Consider the following 12,663-nt stretch of genomic DNA (forward strand, 5'->3'; position numbering starts at 1 on the left):
GCAGAGGGATCACTGGGTTTCTTGATGAGAACACACCCATTCTGGCTCATTTACTGTGAGCCTTGAGGCACCACACAGATCCTGGCTAGGAGGGGTAGTCATTAGACAAAGAGGATGAGATACGGTCCTTACCTCCAAAGCTTCTGGTCCTGTCAGGGCACCTGCACATGTTTTTAGGTAAGGGGCTACAGGATAACAAATTCGACAACAGAACATTTTTCCCTGTGTCTGACACATGAACTCACTCAGCTCACACATCTTGTTCTTATGCCTAGGATACAATAAACTTGCCAGTCCCCTAGAAACAAATACATACCTGTAATCATCACAGTCCTGATACGGGCCTCACTCAGTTCCTTCAAGGCCAGTTTGGTTTCTTTTTTCAAGCGATTCTCCATGATGAGAAGTCCCAGAAATGTTAACTCTGACTCCACTTTTTCTCTTTGTATCCAGGAGAAAATCAATATTAAAGTATATCTATATAGGCTCAAAGTTCAATTTATTTCTTCTTTTAAAAATTTCTTTGTAAGTTTTATTAATGCAATACGGGCACATTTTAAAAATCAAAATGAACTTAAAAGCTTATAATGAAAACCAATAGTCTGTGTCTCCACACCACCTCACCCCACTCCTTCCTAGAGGCAACCACTTCTAAATCTGTTTTTTCCAGTTTCCAACTTTATTTTTAAAAACAATGTGCTTATCTTCCAACTCTTCTGTTGGTTTTTAAATACGTTAATCAAATATACTTTATTTTTTAATTTCTCAGAGCTTTGTCTTTTTTGAGCTTGCAATCGTTTCAGTTTATTTGGCATTTATTAAAGGCATTCTGCATACATACAAGACACGATAGTAGTAGTTGAATATGGTGTCATTCTTCTTAGTCTCCATCTGTCACCTTGAATAATATTTACTGGCATCAGACGGGGCTCTGAACAGTTTTCAGAATGTGAAAGTGATGGCTTATAGTCCAACTGGGTTGCATTAGTTATGTAGGAACGTTCCTCTGAAATGGAATGATTCTTGGGTGGCTTTTTAAAAAGTAAATTTGGGGGCCAAGAACACTTTTTTGATCTTTGTTCATTTTGCTGTGCACCGTGGTGTTAAGATTACAGGGAGATAGATTTGAACAATATGCATACAGCTGTGAAGCCATTACCATAATCGAGGTAATAAACATATCCATCACCTCAAAAAGTTTCCTTCTACCCTGTTTTATGTGTGTGTGTGCATGTATGTTAAAATCACTTCTCTAGAATGTATTCATCTTGCATAACTGAAACTTTATACCCATTAACAACAACTTCCTATTTCCCCCTCCCCCTAGCCCTTGGTAATCACCATTCTACTCTCTACTCTCCACATCTATGAATATGTCTATTTCAGATGCTTCAGATAAGTAGGATCACACAGTATTAGGCCTTCTGTGACTGGTTTATTTCACTTAGCATGATGTCTTTCAGTTTCACTCATGTTGTCTCATATGGCAAGATTTTCTCCTTTTCTAAGGCTTAATAATATTCCATTATATGTACATATTACGTTTTTAAAATCCATTCATCCACTGATGAACATTTAGGTTGTTTCCATATCTTGACTATTATAAATAATGCTGCAATGAACATAAAGGTGAAGATACCTTTTTTTGAGATCCCAGTGTCAGTTCTTTTGGATATATACTCAGAAGTGGGATTTTGGATCATTGGATCACACGGTGATCCAATGTTTTAAAAAATTAAAAACATTCTATTTTTAATTTTTTAAAGAACCTCCACATTGTTTTCCATAAAAGCTGTACCATGTTACAAAGGTTCCAATTTCTCTATATCCTTGTCAACACTTGTTTTCTTTTGTTTTTGTTTCAAATAGCCATCCTTACAGGTATGAGGTGGTATTTTGTTGTGGTTTTGATTTGCATTTCCCTAATGACTAGTAAAGTTGAGCACTTTTTCATATATCTGTTGGTCATTTTTACATCTTTGGAGAAATGTCTATTCAGGGCCTTTGTTCATTTTTCAATTGGATTATTTATTGATTTTTGCTATTGAATTGTGTCCTCTGTACATTTTGGATGTTAATGTCTTATCAGATATATGGTTTGCAGAGATTTTCTGCCATTTTACAGGTTGCTATTTCACTCTGTTATTTCCTTTGCTGTGCAAAGCTTTTCAGTTTAATATCCACCAGCAAAAGAATGAAATTGGACCCTTATCTTATACCATACGTAAAAATCAACTCAAAATGGATTAAACACTTAAACATAAGACCTAAAACTGTGAAACTACTAGAGGAAAACATAGGGAGAAATCTTCTTGACATTGGTCTTGGCAATGATTTCATGGCTATGACACATAAAACACAGGCAACAAAAGCAAAAACAGGCAAATGTTCTTTGTTTCTCTTTTATGATGCTTCTTCTCGTTCACTACTTTAGGCACTTGGCTGCCTGTTACCCTACAACATTCCCAGCAGTGCTTGTGTCAAAGCCTTTGTACCCACCATTTCTATTCCCTGCAATGCTCTTCCTCTGGATATCTGCGTGTCTTTCTCTCTTATTTTATTAGATGTCTGTTAAAATGTTGCTCCTCTGAGGACTTTGCTGATTGCCTAAGCAAAATGACATTCTCTGTCTTTTTTAAAAAGTCCTCTTCACTTACTTTATACTTTCCCCCTCAGGTCATTTAAGAACCGCTAGTGGGACCATATTGTATGGGTTTATTTTCTAATCTATTTCCCCAACTAGGATATATTCGTGAGGGCAAGGATTTTATTTTATTCACTTCCAAATAAATTCTCAATTCCTTGAGCATCTGACATACAGTTAAGTTCAATGCAAATTTGCTAAACCGGTGAAGGGGTGAGACTTGATGGAGTATTTATCCTGTTGTTTTAGTTTGGGGTGACTTTTTAAGTCATCTCAAAAAACTTTTCTACTTCCCCATTATGACTCCAATTTTTAAGAAGTTTTAAATTTTTCTAGTTGGAAAACTTTGCTAAATAGAATTTGATTCTAAGAAAAATCAAAACCCTATCTTTTTACCCTGTTTGAAAATAGTAACTAAATTCTAAGAAGTATAATAAGTTCCTGATATTCCCTGAAAAAACCTGGAATGGTTGGAAATATAGCACATTTTATCTTCATTTTCTTATTTTGTTATATTTATAATGTCTATGCCACCAGTGGCTCTTATATGAGAACAACACAGCTGCGTTTGTATGTGACACTGGCTGATGGCTACACTCCATCACTAGCTACATAGATCTTTACTTCACACATGTCCTTAACGTTGATTATTCAAATTTGTGTTTAGAAAATTACAAATCCTATGTGGTCTGGACCTTTATGTTTGCTCAAGAATAGCTAACACCTGGAATGTTAAATCTGAGAATGACATTCATATATTTCAAAATGAGCTTTGTGATCCTGTTTCAAATATTAAAATGTCATGGCTGAAGGCCTCCTTGGAGATCATCCAATTGCATATTTTATAGATGGTGAAACAAGCACAGAGTAAGGAAGGACTGTGTTTACTAATTAACTTAGAGTCAATGGACTTAGGTTGCAAATAATAATGTTAAACCAAGGATATCAGTATTTTACATGAAGGGGCTAGCTATATATAAATTAGCATTTATCAGCAACACAAATCCAATGTAACAAATAAATAGATTTTCTGCTATTCAGTTTTCCGCAGTATTTTTTTACTCCTTTGTCATAGATAATTTGAAAATAGCCTTTAACAACTGAAGAACATTGAAAGAAATAATAATTTATAAATTATCCTCTAATGAGGACAACTTATCCCTGTAATGTAATTAAGAATACTGAATTTTATTTCTCATAAGTAATTCACTTTGCACTTGTTACCCTTCAGAGACGAAGGAGGTGTTGTAGTATTGAGCACTGAAAAAAACATGTCTAAAGGATTCTCAAAATCTTTCAAAGTGCCTCTTTCAACCTCTCTGTGTATGGGCCACCCAAGTCGATTGGTCACATAATGCTCTGAGGTTGAAGGAGCGTTGGTTGTTTTGATGGGATGAGAGCTGTGACTAAAGTTGACATAACATAGTGCCAAGCAGAGATAACACACTGGTATCTTGGAGTCAGAAGCTCTCAAGTACCATCCTTGTTCTTCCACCAACCAGCATTGTGACTTGAGCAAGTCGTCTCCAGTATCACCTACAATTGTCCATCTCTGAGTCAGGCGACTGTACAAGATTAATTCTCTGTCTCTGTGAGCCTTCCAGGTGATTAGAACTGTTCATCTGTCCATCTCCAGGACTCGCACTTCATGCACATGGAGCCTGCTCTAGTGCCAATTTCTGAGTTGCTTACCTGGCTAAGTGCTCCACTTCTGAAAGATTCCCCATCTTTAAGGTTTTGTGGGCAAGAGCAATGACACGGAATCCTTGCACTGTGTAACTCTTCAGTTCCTGTGGGAAATTCTTGGGCACTGCCAGGGTAGAAGAAACAGGTAAGTGTAAGGTCATGTTGAAGGCTGGTCTAAGCAAGACTCCAGGACACAGCCATTGTACCTTGTCTTAACTTTCATTCCATAAAAGTGCTTTAATAGAAAACTTAGAGCTTCAGCTAAAGGCCACAAACAACTTCATCAGTGTGTTCTTATTGTTCTGATGGAAAAAATGTCAAAGCCATGCTGGTCATTTACTGCGTTATGGATGGAATGTGTCCCTCCAAAATTCATATGTTGAAGCCTAATCTCTAATGCAATAGTATTTGGAGGTGGGGCCTTCAGGAGGTAATTAGGTCATGAGGGTGGAGCCCTTGTGAATGAGATTGATGCCCTAAGAAAATACATCCCCCTCCACCATGTGAGGATACAGGAAGAAGACAACCATCTGCAAACCAGAAAGAAAGCCCTCTCCAGGAACCATGCTGGGCAACACCTCTATCCTGGCCTTTCCAGCCCCCAGAACTGTGAGGAATAAATTTCTGTTGTTCAAGCATGCGGTCTATGGTCTTTTGTTATAATAGCACAAGCTGACTCAGGCAAACAGGGTGTCAAATGCACCGACTGGGTTCAGTAAGAACAGACCTCAGGACTAGGGGTACTTGGATAAAATGAGAGAAACAGCTGATCTTCTAGATCAGGGGTCAAAAAAAAATTAGGATACACAGGCGAAATCTGGTCTATAGCTTGTTTTTATAAATGAAATTTCACTGAAACACAGGCATGCCCATTTGACTGTTCATTGTCTGTGGCTGCTTTGAGCCTTCAGTGACAGTGTTGAGGAATTGAAATGGACGCCACATGATTGGCAAAGCCTAAAGTAAGAACTATCTTGCTCTTGACAGAAAAGTTTGCCAACTCCTGCTTTAGGTGAAAGATGACACAATGCCAACATCTGTGTGTTTTAGCATGGCAGTCACAACTATGTTTATAAAATCTCCATGATTTATAATGTACCTATAAGGGTATTAGAGGGAACCACAGAACAATGGGAGGTATAGTAGCTTAGGTGGCAAATCGACTAAGTTCTATTCTCCCTTCCACTTCCGTGTGGACCTTAGTCATGTTCAGTCTCCCTTCTGCACCTTAGTTTCTCATCCATAAAATGAGAAGTTCCAGATCTCTCTGTCTCCATTCATTTCAGACTTTCTGTAATTCTAAAATATTCATGGAGGTGGGAATCTAATTTCAAGAAAGTTCTTAGCTCTGTATTTCTAAAAATGGGGTAGGGTGGTGGTGGAAATCACTGAAGATAGTATTAGCATAAGTCAAAGATTGGAAGTTGGGAAAACAGGACTGAAAGAGCTGCCAGGAAAATAAGTGCCAAGTGACAGGCCCAAATCCTTACTGAGAGAGCAGGGACAATAGATACCAGTTTAAATGTCAAGAAGATGCTCAGTTGTACCCGTGTAGCTGAAACAAAACAAACACAGTATATGTTGTAATCAGTGAAGGACAGAGTTAATGAGACCTATGCTGAAGATCAAAGACAGAAGAAAAGGGGCTACTTCTAAGGTTTAAAAAAAGACTCCCAATAGAGAAGTTAAAGGAATCATTTGCCAAATCTAGAATTCTCTGCACAAGTTGATGGCCATCAGCAATCATAAGGAGAGTCTACATGAAAATCAGAAGACAAAAGACCAATTTTATCCAAATGAACTCATTTGAATGCAACAACATTCTTATAAATCTGGCTGCCGCTTAAAGAGTGCATATGTTTATAAGACTAAAAAGCAATACAAATCAGCTCAAAGTCTGGCCCAGAAAGATGAAATTGCTGTGAAAATGATAAATTATCTTGCTCTAATACCATTGAATTTACTCTGATCACTTTTATTTCTAAGATATTTATCTTTTCTATATTCTTCTCCCATCGATCTGATTCTCCCTGGAGGTGACAGAGCAGCCGTGTCTGCGTAACTTACCTAGCGTCCAGACCTCTCCATTTCCCTCATTCACACCTCCCCTAGTTCTCTGACCCTCAGTAGCTCCCTATTCTGGCTCCTGATGCAAGCTTCACATCTTGTCTCCTTCCCAGATGCTCCACTGTGGTTGTACTTTTCTTACTGCACCCACAGCCAGATATTTAGTCGCTGCCTCCGAGCCTTGAAATTATCACCCCTGCTTCTTAGGATCTACTGGGCCTACTTTGCACCTACCCAGGAAACAAGCAGCTCCACGTTCATTGATTGTGAAGCTTTCTGTGTTTGTTGGCTTTATGCATTTGGTCTCGGCTGGCTGCAGTGGCTCACACCTATAATCCCAGCACTTTTGGAGGCTGAGGCAGGCGGATCACTTGAGGCCAGGAGGTTGAGACCAGCCTGGCCTACATGGTGAAACCCCGTCTCTACTAAAAATACTAAAATTAGCCGGGTGTGGTGGCATGCTCCTGTAACCCCAGCTACTTGGGAGGCTGAGGCAGGAGAATCACTAGAACTTGGGAGGTAGAGGCTGCAGTGAGCCGAGATCGTGCCACTGCACTCCAGCCTTGGGGACAGAGCAAGATTCTGTCTCAAAGAAAAAAAAAGTATTTTACTTCTTGAAAGAGAAAAGTGTTAGTACCTGTTTCAGATCTGCAGAACCTGGCCACCATTTCTGGGGCACCCTTCGTGTAGACATGGAAATGATTCTCCCCAGCTAGCTGAGCGATCACGGACATCCTCTGCAGGCTCGAGGAAAATGGAAACTGGCGCAAGGTGATGATGGCTTCCACTGGACTCTGCAAGCCCATCAATGACAGGGAGCTTAACAAGCTGCTAAGTGATATTTCCAAATGCATAACAACAAAAAGGCTTTACTGTGCAATGAGCCCAGAGACATCTCGATGTAGTATATTTGTCACAATAGTGATTTTGTGTGTGTGTGTGGCTGCCTTAAAGTGACTCCTTCAACAAGTTGTCTGGACTGCAAGGACCTTCCCCTGGAGAAATCCTAATCACCTTCCAGGCCAAGCTCACAGGTCATCTCCTCTGTGGTGCTTTTATCTCCCAGAAACAGTATTCACTCCCATGTCAGGACTCTTGAAACTCTTTCTTCAGCCTTGATTATAGCATTTGGCACATTGCGTTGCACTTATTTGCACCTATATTGATTTTTCTATGAGTCTACCTGTTCCTCCAACCCAGAGCCAAGCGTGTCTTGTTTTGAAGCCTCTTTATCTGCTAGCACCTAGCACAATGCCCTAGCGTACACAGGTAGTGTTTGTGGAATAAATTAATAGATAAATTCAGAAACGAAAGAAACAGCAAACCAACCGTGGAAACTGTTAGGATAAGGCAAAATAATAGGACTATAAAAATATGTGAAAGTCAGAAATGTTTTACCAGCTTTATGGGGAAAGAGCTATGTGATGTAAAGAAGGAAATCATACCTTACTGGCTTTTGGTCCTGGTTTTATGTTTGAAACTGACATCCCAAATTTGCAGGAGTCTACATTGCAATCTTCCATTTTCTGTTATAAAATGAAAACATTCATAAGATTCTTTGAAGAAAAATTGTAAGAAAGAAATATCTCTCATTTGCACAATATTTTAATCTTTTCAAAGCCATTTTTACATATTTTCTCTTCCAGGCCAATTATCTTAATACTGTCATTGTCAAATTTCTGTTGTGTCGATTTATATTAGGGGCCTTATTATAGAATGTCAAAAGCCAAAAATATTGTGAATTCATTTTAAGAAGTAATTGATGGAAGAAGTGCTAGCTACAGCTCCGTGGATCTTTCTAAATGATTATATCCAGTAATTGGAGGAGGGATTAAGTAGAGATGTAGTCTCCAACATTGCCGAGCACCATAGCTCTCATATGGGGTAGGATTGGGTCCTGAGATAAACATGGGACTAGTTCTTCATACTATACCTATGCTACTAGCCTAATTGAGTTAACTAGGGAGTTGGTATGTCAGCTGCTAGCAAATTAGAAAGCCTGTTTGAAAATGACTTGTATTCTTTGGATATTACAACAGAAGTTAATACCTCTGAGAATCCAACATTAACCAATATTAAAATATGGGAAAGACAGTCATATATATAAATAGTAGAGGTCAGAAAACAGGAGATAGTATCTGGTTTCCACTCTGCCACTTAACCTGTTTAATCTTGGGGACACCACTTTATTTCTGTAGATCTCAATTTCTTCTGAAAAATATTCTGACATCCCTTCAAATGCTAAAATTCTTGACAGTCTAAAAGGACAGTTTCCCTCCTCTGTATGTAGAGTGAAAGGTTCCCAGTTACCAAAAGATACTCAAGATGGCTTCTGACACAGCTCTAAACTCAGTGAATAATCGTGCATTTTTATGCTTTGTTTGGGATGGATACAACTATTCTTACAGATGGTTCTTACAGAGCTAATACTAAAGATTTATATTCCCAAACAAGTATGTTATTTGCAAAGATAGATCAGCCCTCCTATAACGGAGAGGGGGATGTAGTTAGGGCCAGGACCAAAGCCAAATATAAAATGACCCTGCACAACTCATCACCGTGTCAATCCCAATGATTCTGTTAAGGACACTGCTTATAGTAAATACACTGATTCCTCTCCGTTGAGATCCAGAGAATTGGTCACTACGTCAAATTTTTTTCCACAGCAAATGCTCTGTTTTAACTTACTGATATCAGAAGTTTCCCTTTTTACCAGGTTTCCTCTTTCATTGATTTGCCCTCTAGAAAGCTAAAATTTCCCTATTATACATCTTTGTATTAGCTTCTTTGTTAGGTGTGCTTCGTTTCCCTGCAATCATTTGTTTCCATTCTTTTGCAGCTATGTTTAACTGCTGTACTGTATTTTATACATCATTGTACATAGCTTTAGGATGTTCTTTGGAGGCAGCAGGATGTAATTAACTAACCGGTTAATTAGTGAACACCCTCTACTTGTTTGGCTCTTCATTGTGCTCAAAGCCCCTTTAGATTCATAGTCTCAGTGCTCACAAGTCTGTGAAAGAGGCATTATTACCCCAAATGTACAGATGAGGTCACAGACTCAGTCCTGGCTCTGGCTTTGTGATCACACAGCTGGAGAGTGGTAAATGCAGAGGGTTTTCCACTATGGCAGCCTCCAGGATGGGTTTATATCCTTCCGTTTTCATTCACACTCAGCTCAGGAGATTGAACCAGTTGGAATGTAGCCCTCCAGTTTGGTGTCTAGACATGATTTACAATACACAGTCGCCACCAGCCACTTGTGGCTATTTAAATTTAAACTATTTAAAATTAAATCAGATTAAAAATTCAGTTTCTCAGTTGCAGAGCCACATTTCAAGGGCTGAGTAGCCACATATGGCTCGTGGCTGCTCTACCGGAGAACACCGCTTTGGACTACTGTTTCTCTGATAGTGTTTTGGAAAACACTGATGTTTTAGAGAACATGCTGGGTTATGGGTATCAATAAGGTTTTTGAGGTCAGATAGGTTTGGTAAATGCTGCATTTCATATTCCCTCTTGAATATTCACAAAACACCACAGTATGTTAAAGAAATCATTTAGTCAAGAAATGAGTTTAACTTTGTTTAAGCAACAGTTCCCAAGTTTGTTCAATAATGGATGCCTATTTTATGCAGCACCCATTAACAGAGCTCTTTGGGGCACAGGTTGGGAAGTTCTGATAGTGTTACACACTCATACATACATTATTATGAACCTTCTCCGTATTTTAACAAAAATTAGAAAAGTTTCAGCACTCCCAGTAAAGATTTCTTCAGGTTCTCATCTTTCCATTAAACTATCACCTTACCCAGGCAGTGCCCTCAAACATTTTGAGGTCCAGAGGGTCTCCCTGGATGGTCCCATCGAGAAGGATCAGAGAGTGGCAACTGGCCATGGCCGCACACAGTGGGCCCCATGGCACAGCCTGGCCCGAGGCAAAGCTGTGGGCTTCCTGGAAGCTGGTAGAGAAGGTAACGTTAAAGTCTTTGATAAAATCATTTTGCACATTCTGTCCCTTAAATCTTACTAAAGTGGAGCTCCAAACACCTAACGTTCATGCTCACAACCTTCCCATGGCTCCCCATGCTCCAAATGATAAAGTTCAAGCCCCTTAGCCTGGTATTCAAAGTCCTGCCCACTTCGGATCTACCTTACCTTACAGTGTCCACTCCTACTAATGTCCTTTATGCCCTGTACTCTAGATCCAGATTAAAGTTCTTGCTATTGCTATGCTTGTCCTTAAGTCCCTGCCCACTTGGTTTCTTTATTTTTTAAACAGGGTGTTTTGCCTACAGAATTATCTTTATAAAAACATTTCTTTGAGTTGGATATGAATTTTGTTCTCAACAGAATTTACCACTGACAATCAATAACATAGTTTCAGAGGCTTTGGATAGAATCACAGGGACTTTTGTCATATTACTTGAAGCCAGCCCACATAATGGCAGCATTGTGGGAAGGCACATGAACAGGCAGCTCGGAGTCATACCTGCAAACTCTGCAGAGCTGTCCACAAAAAGCCACACACCCGAGGCAAGAAGTCTCTAGGGCTACTTACGGAGCAGGAAACTAGGGATAGAAAAGAAGGCTGCATGGATGCGGAAGCGTTTCTCACTACTCAGCCCTTTAGAGTTTGCCCCTACTTCCTGAAGCACCCTGGACATCCCACCTCTAAAGCCGGTTTTTCTCTTTGATAATACAAACTGGTATCTTGTACCTTCCTCTCCTCCCACCTTACAGCTGAATAGTGATTGTGTATAGTTGTTTCTAGTCTCCGAAAACCTTCAGAGTACCAGGGACAAGGGAGGAAGATGGAGTGGTGGAAACTGTGGACATCTTTTTTCCCTTTCACTGCTCTGACCAATAGATTCCTTGCCTGTCTGGACGAAGGGCTGGCTGGGACATCTGAGCACCAGGACCAGAGACACATGAGTAGGGTTAAAGCTCAGGTGTTCCTTGTCACCCAGTCCAGGGTATCTTCTGCAACATCACACTGCTTGTCTGCTCTTACCTTGTGCCATGCTTTACCTGGCCCCTTCATCATCTTGGGAGTCCCCTGCAAAGTGTCTTCTGTCACTGACAGCAGCCTCAGCCACTGTTGGCACCAAAATAGGGTACTCAGAGCTTAAGAGCAGAGGCCATCACCGCTCAAATTGAGAAGGCAAGTCTTAGCCTTTAGGGAAGGAGCTAGAAGCCACAGGGAGATACCATGAGGAGATTCATCCTCCAGGGGCTCTGTTTCCCTTCTGTAGCTCTTTCTGGAGTAGACATCTGTATGATTGTCCTCTCCTCTCCCTAGTGCCAACTTTTAGCCCACAGCTGTAAAAATTCTAGCCGCACGTCCCTCAAAACCTATCTGAAGTGCCATCTCCTTCAGGTGGCTTTCTTTGATTCACTAAATTTCAAAATTAATTTTTCTTTATCCACCATGTAATTATATAAAAGTCAGGACTTTGTGTTATATCAAATAATCTCTATTTCTTCTTCTCCATTCTGACATTTCTGCCTTAATAGTAACAATTTTCATGGCCTGTGTTGTACATCAAAGGTGTGTGTATTTGTACCTTTTTATCCCACTAGACTGTGAAACGCCACCTGCCTGCACTAGCCACCCAGGAAGCTTTGTAGTTTTTAATTAAGCGTGGTCTTCATTTCACTCTTTTTTCTCTGTTTTATTCATTTAGTTTCTTAATTATCCACCTCATCCTACTCCATTTTTCATGGAGATTTTGAAAACCTACTTTTTCTTTCTCATTCTGAAATTAGAATTCATTTAAGCAAGTTAGAATAATTAGGAACTAGTTCCAGCCAATTATTGTATATATTTTTTGTGACATTCATCCCTTAACACCCAAAAGATGGATTTGAGTATCATCCAGGTAACTCCACCAAACACACCTTCCATTTTCACATAAGAGGCCTACCAGTTGTCAGCAGCAGGGACAGTCCCCCAGAGGTCCAGCCCATCTTCTGTGAGAGTGCCAGTCTGAATAAAAATTAAAATCAATATTAGCATAAGATTTAAACCTTTTAATTATATTGTAATGTAAACAAAACTCAAGCTTCTAAGATATTATAGTAGATCCAGTAGTCTAAATACCTTGTTTGCAAGTACCAAATTTTAAGTCAAAGAAGAGTACCCACAAGAAAAATTAAGCAGGTGATACATGATCCCCAAAAGATCATGTCAATAGTTAGGTGATTTCAGTTACTAATGATGAGGAAAAAACGAAAGTGTTTTGTTTTGGTTTGGTTTGTGTATT

General features: G+C 39.5%; 1 protein-coding gene across 1 annotated transcript in view; it reads right to left on the reverse strand.

The window, feature by feature from the left end:
• ATP13A5 (ATPase 13A5) overlaps positions 1-12,663 on the reverse strand; it is a 126,115-nt gene that overhangs the window by 49,366 nt on the left and 64,086 nt on the right. The window contains exons 13-18 of the mRNA XM_003256667.3: positions 12,325-12,386; positions 10,209-10,359; positions 7,843-7,923; positions 7,035-7,191; positions 4,337-4,454; positions 317-441 (exon numbers count right to left, since the gene is read on the reverse strand). Of these exons, the coding sequence (XP_003256715.2) occupies positions 317-441; positions 4,337-4,454; positions 7,035-7,191; positions 7,843-7,923; positions 10,209-10,359; positions 12,325-12,386 (694 nt within the window). The remainder of the gene's footprint in view (positions 1-316; positions 442-4,336; positions 4,455-7,034; positions 7,192-7,842; positions 7,924-10,208; positions 10,360-12,324; positions 12,387-12,663) is intronic.

This window comes from Nomascus leucogenys, chromosome 11, assembly GCF_006542625.1.
Source record: "Nomascus leucogenys isolate Asia chromosome 11, Asia_NLE_v1, whole genome shotgun sequence".
Taxonomy (NCBI): domain Eukaryota; kingdom Metazoa; phylum Chordata; class Mammalia; order Primates; family Hylobatidae; genus Nomascus; species Nomascus leucogenys.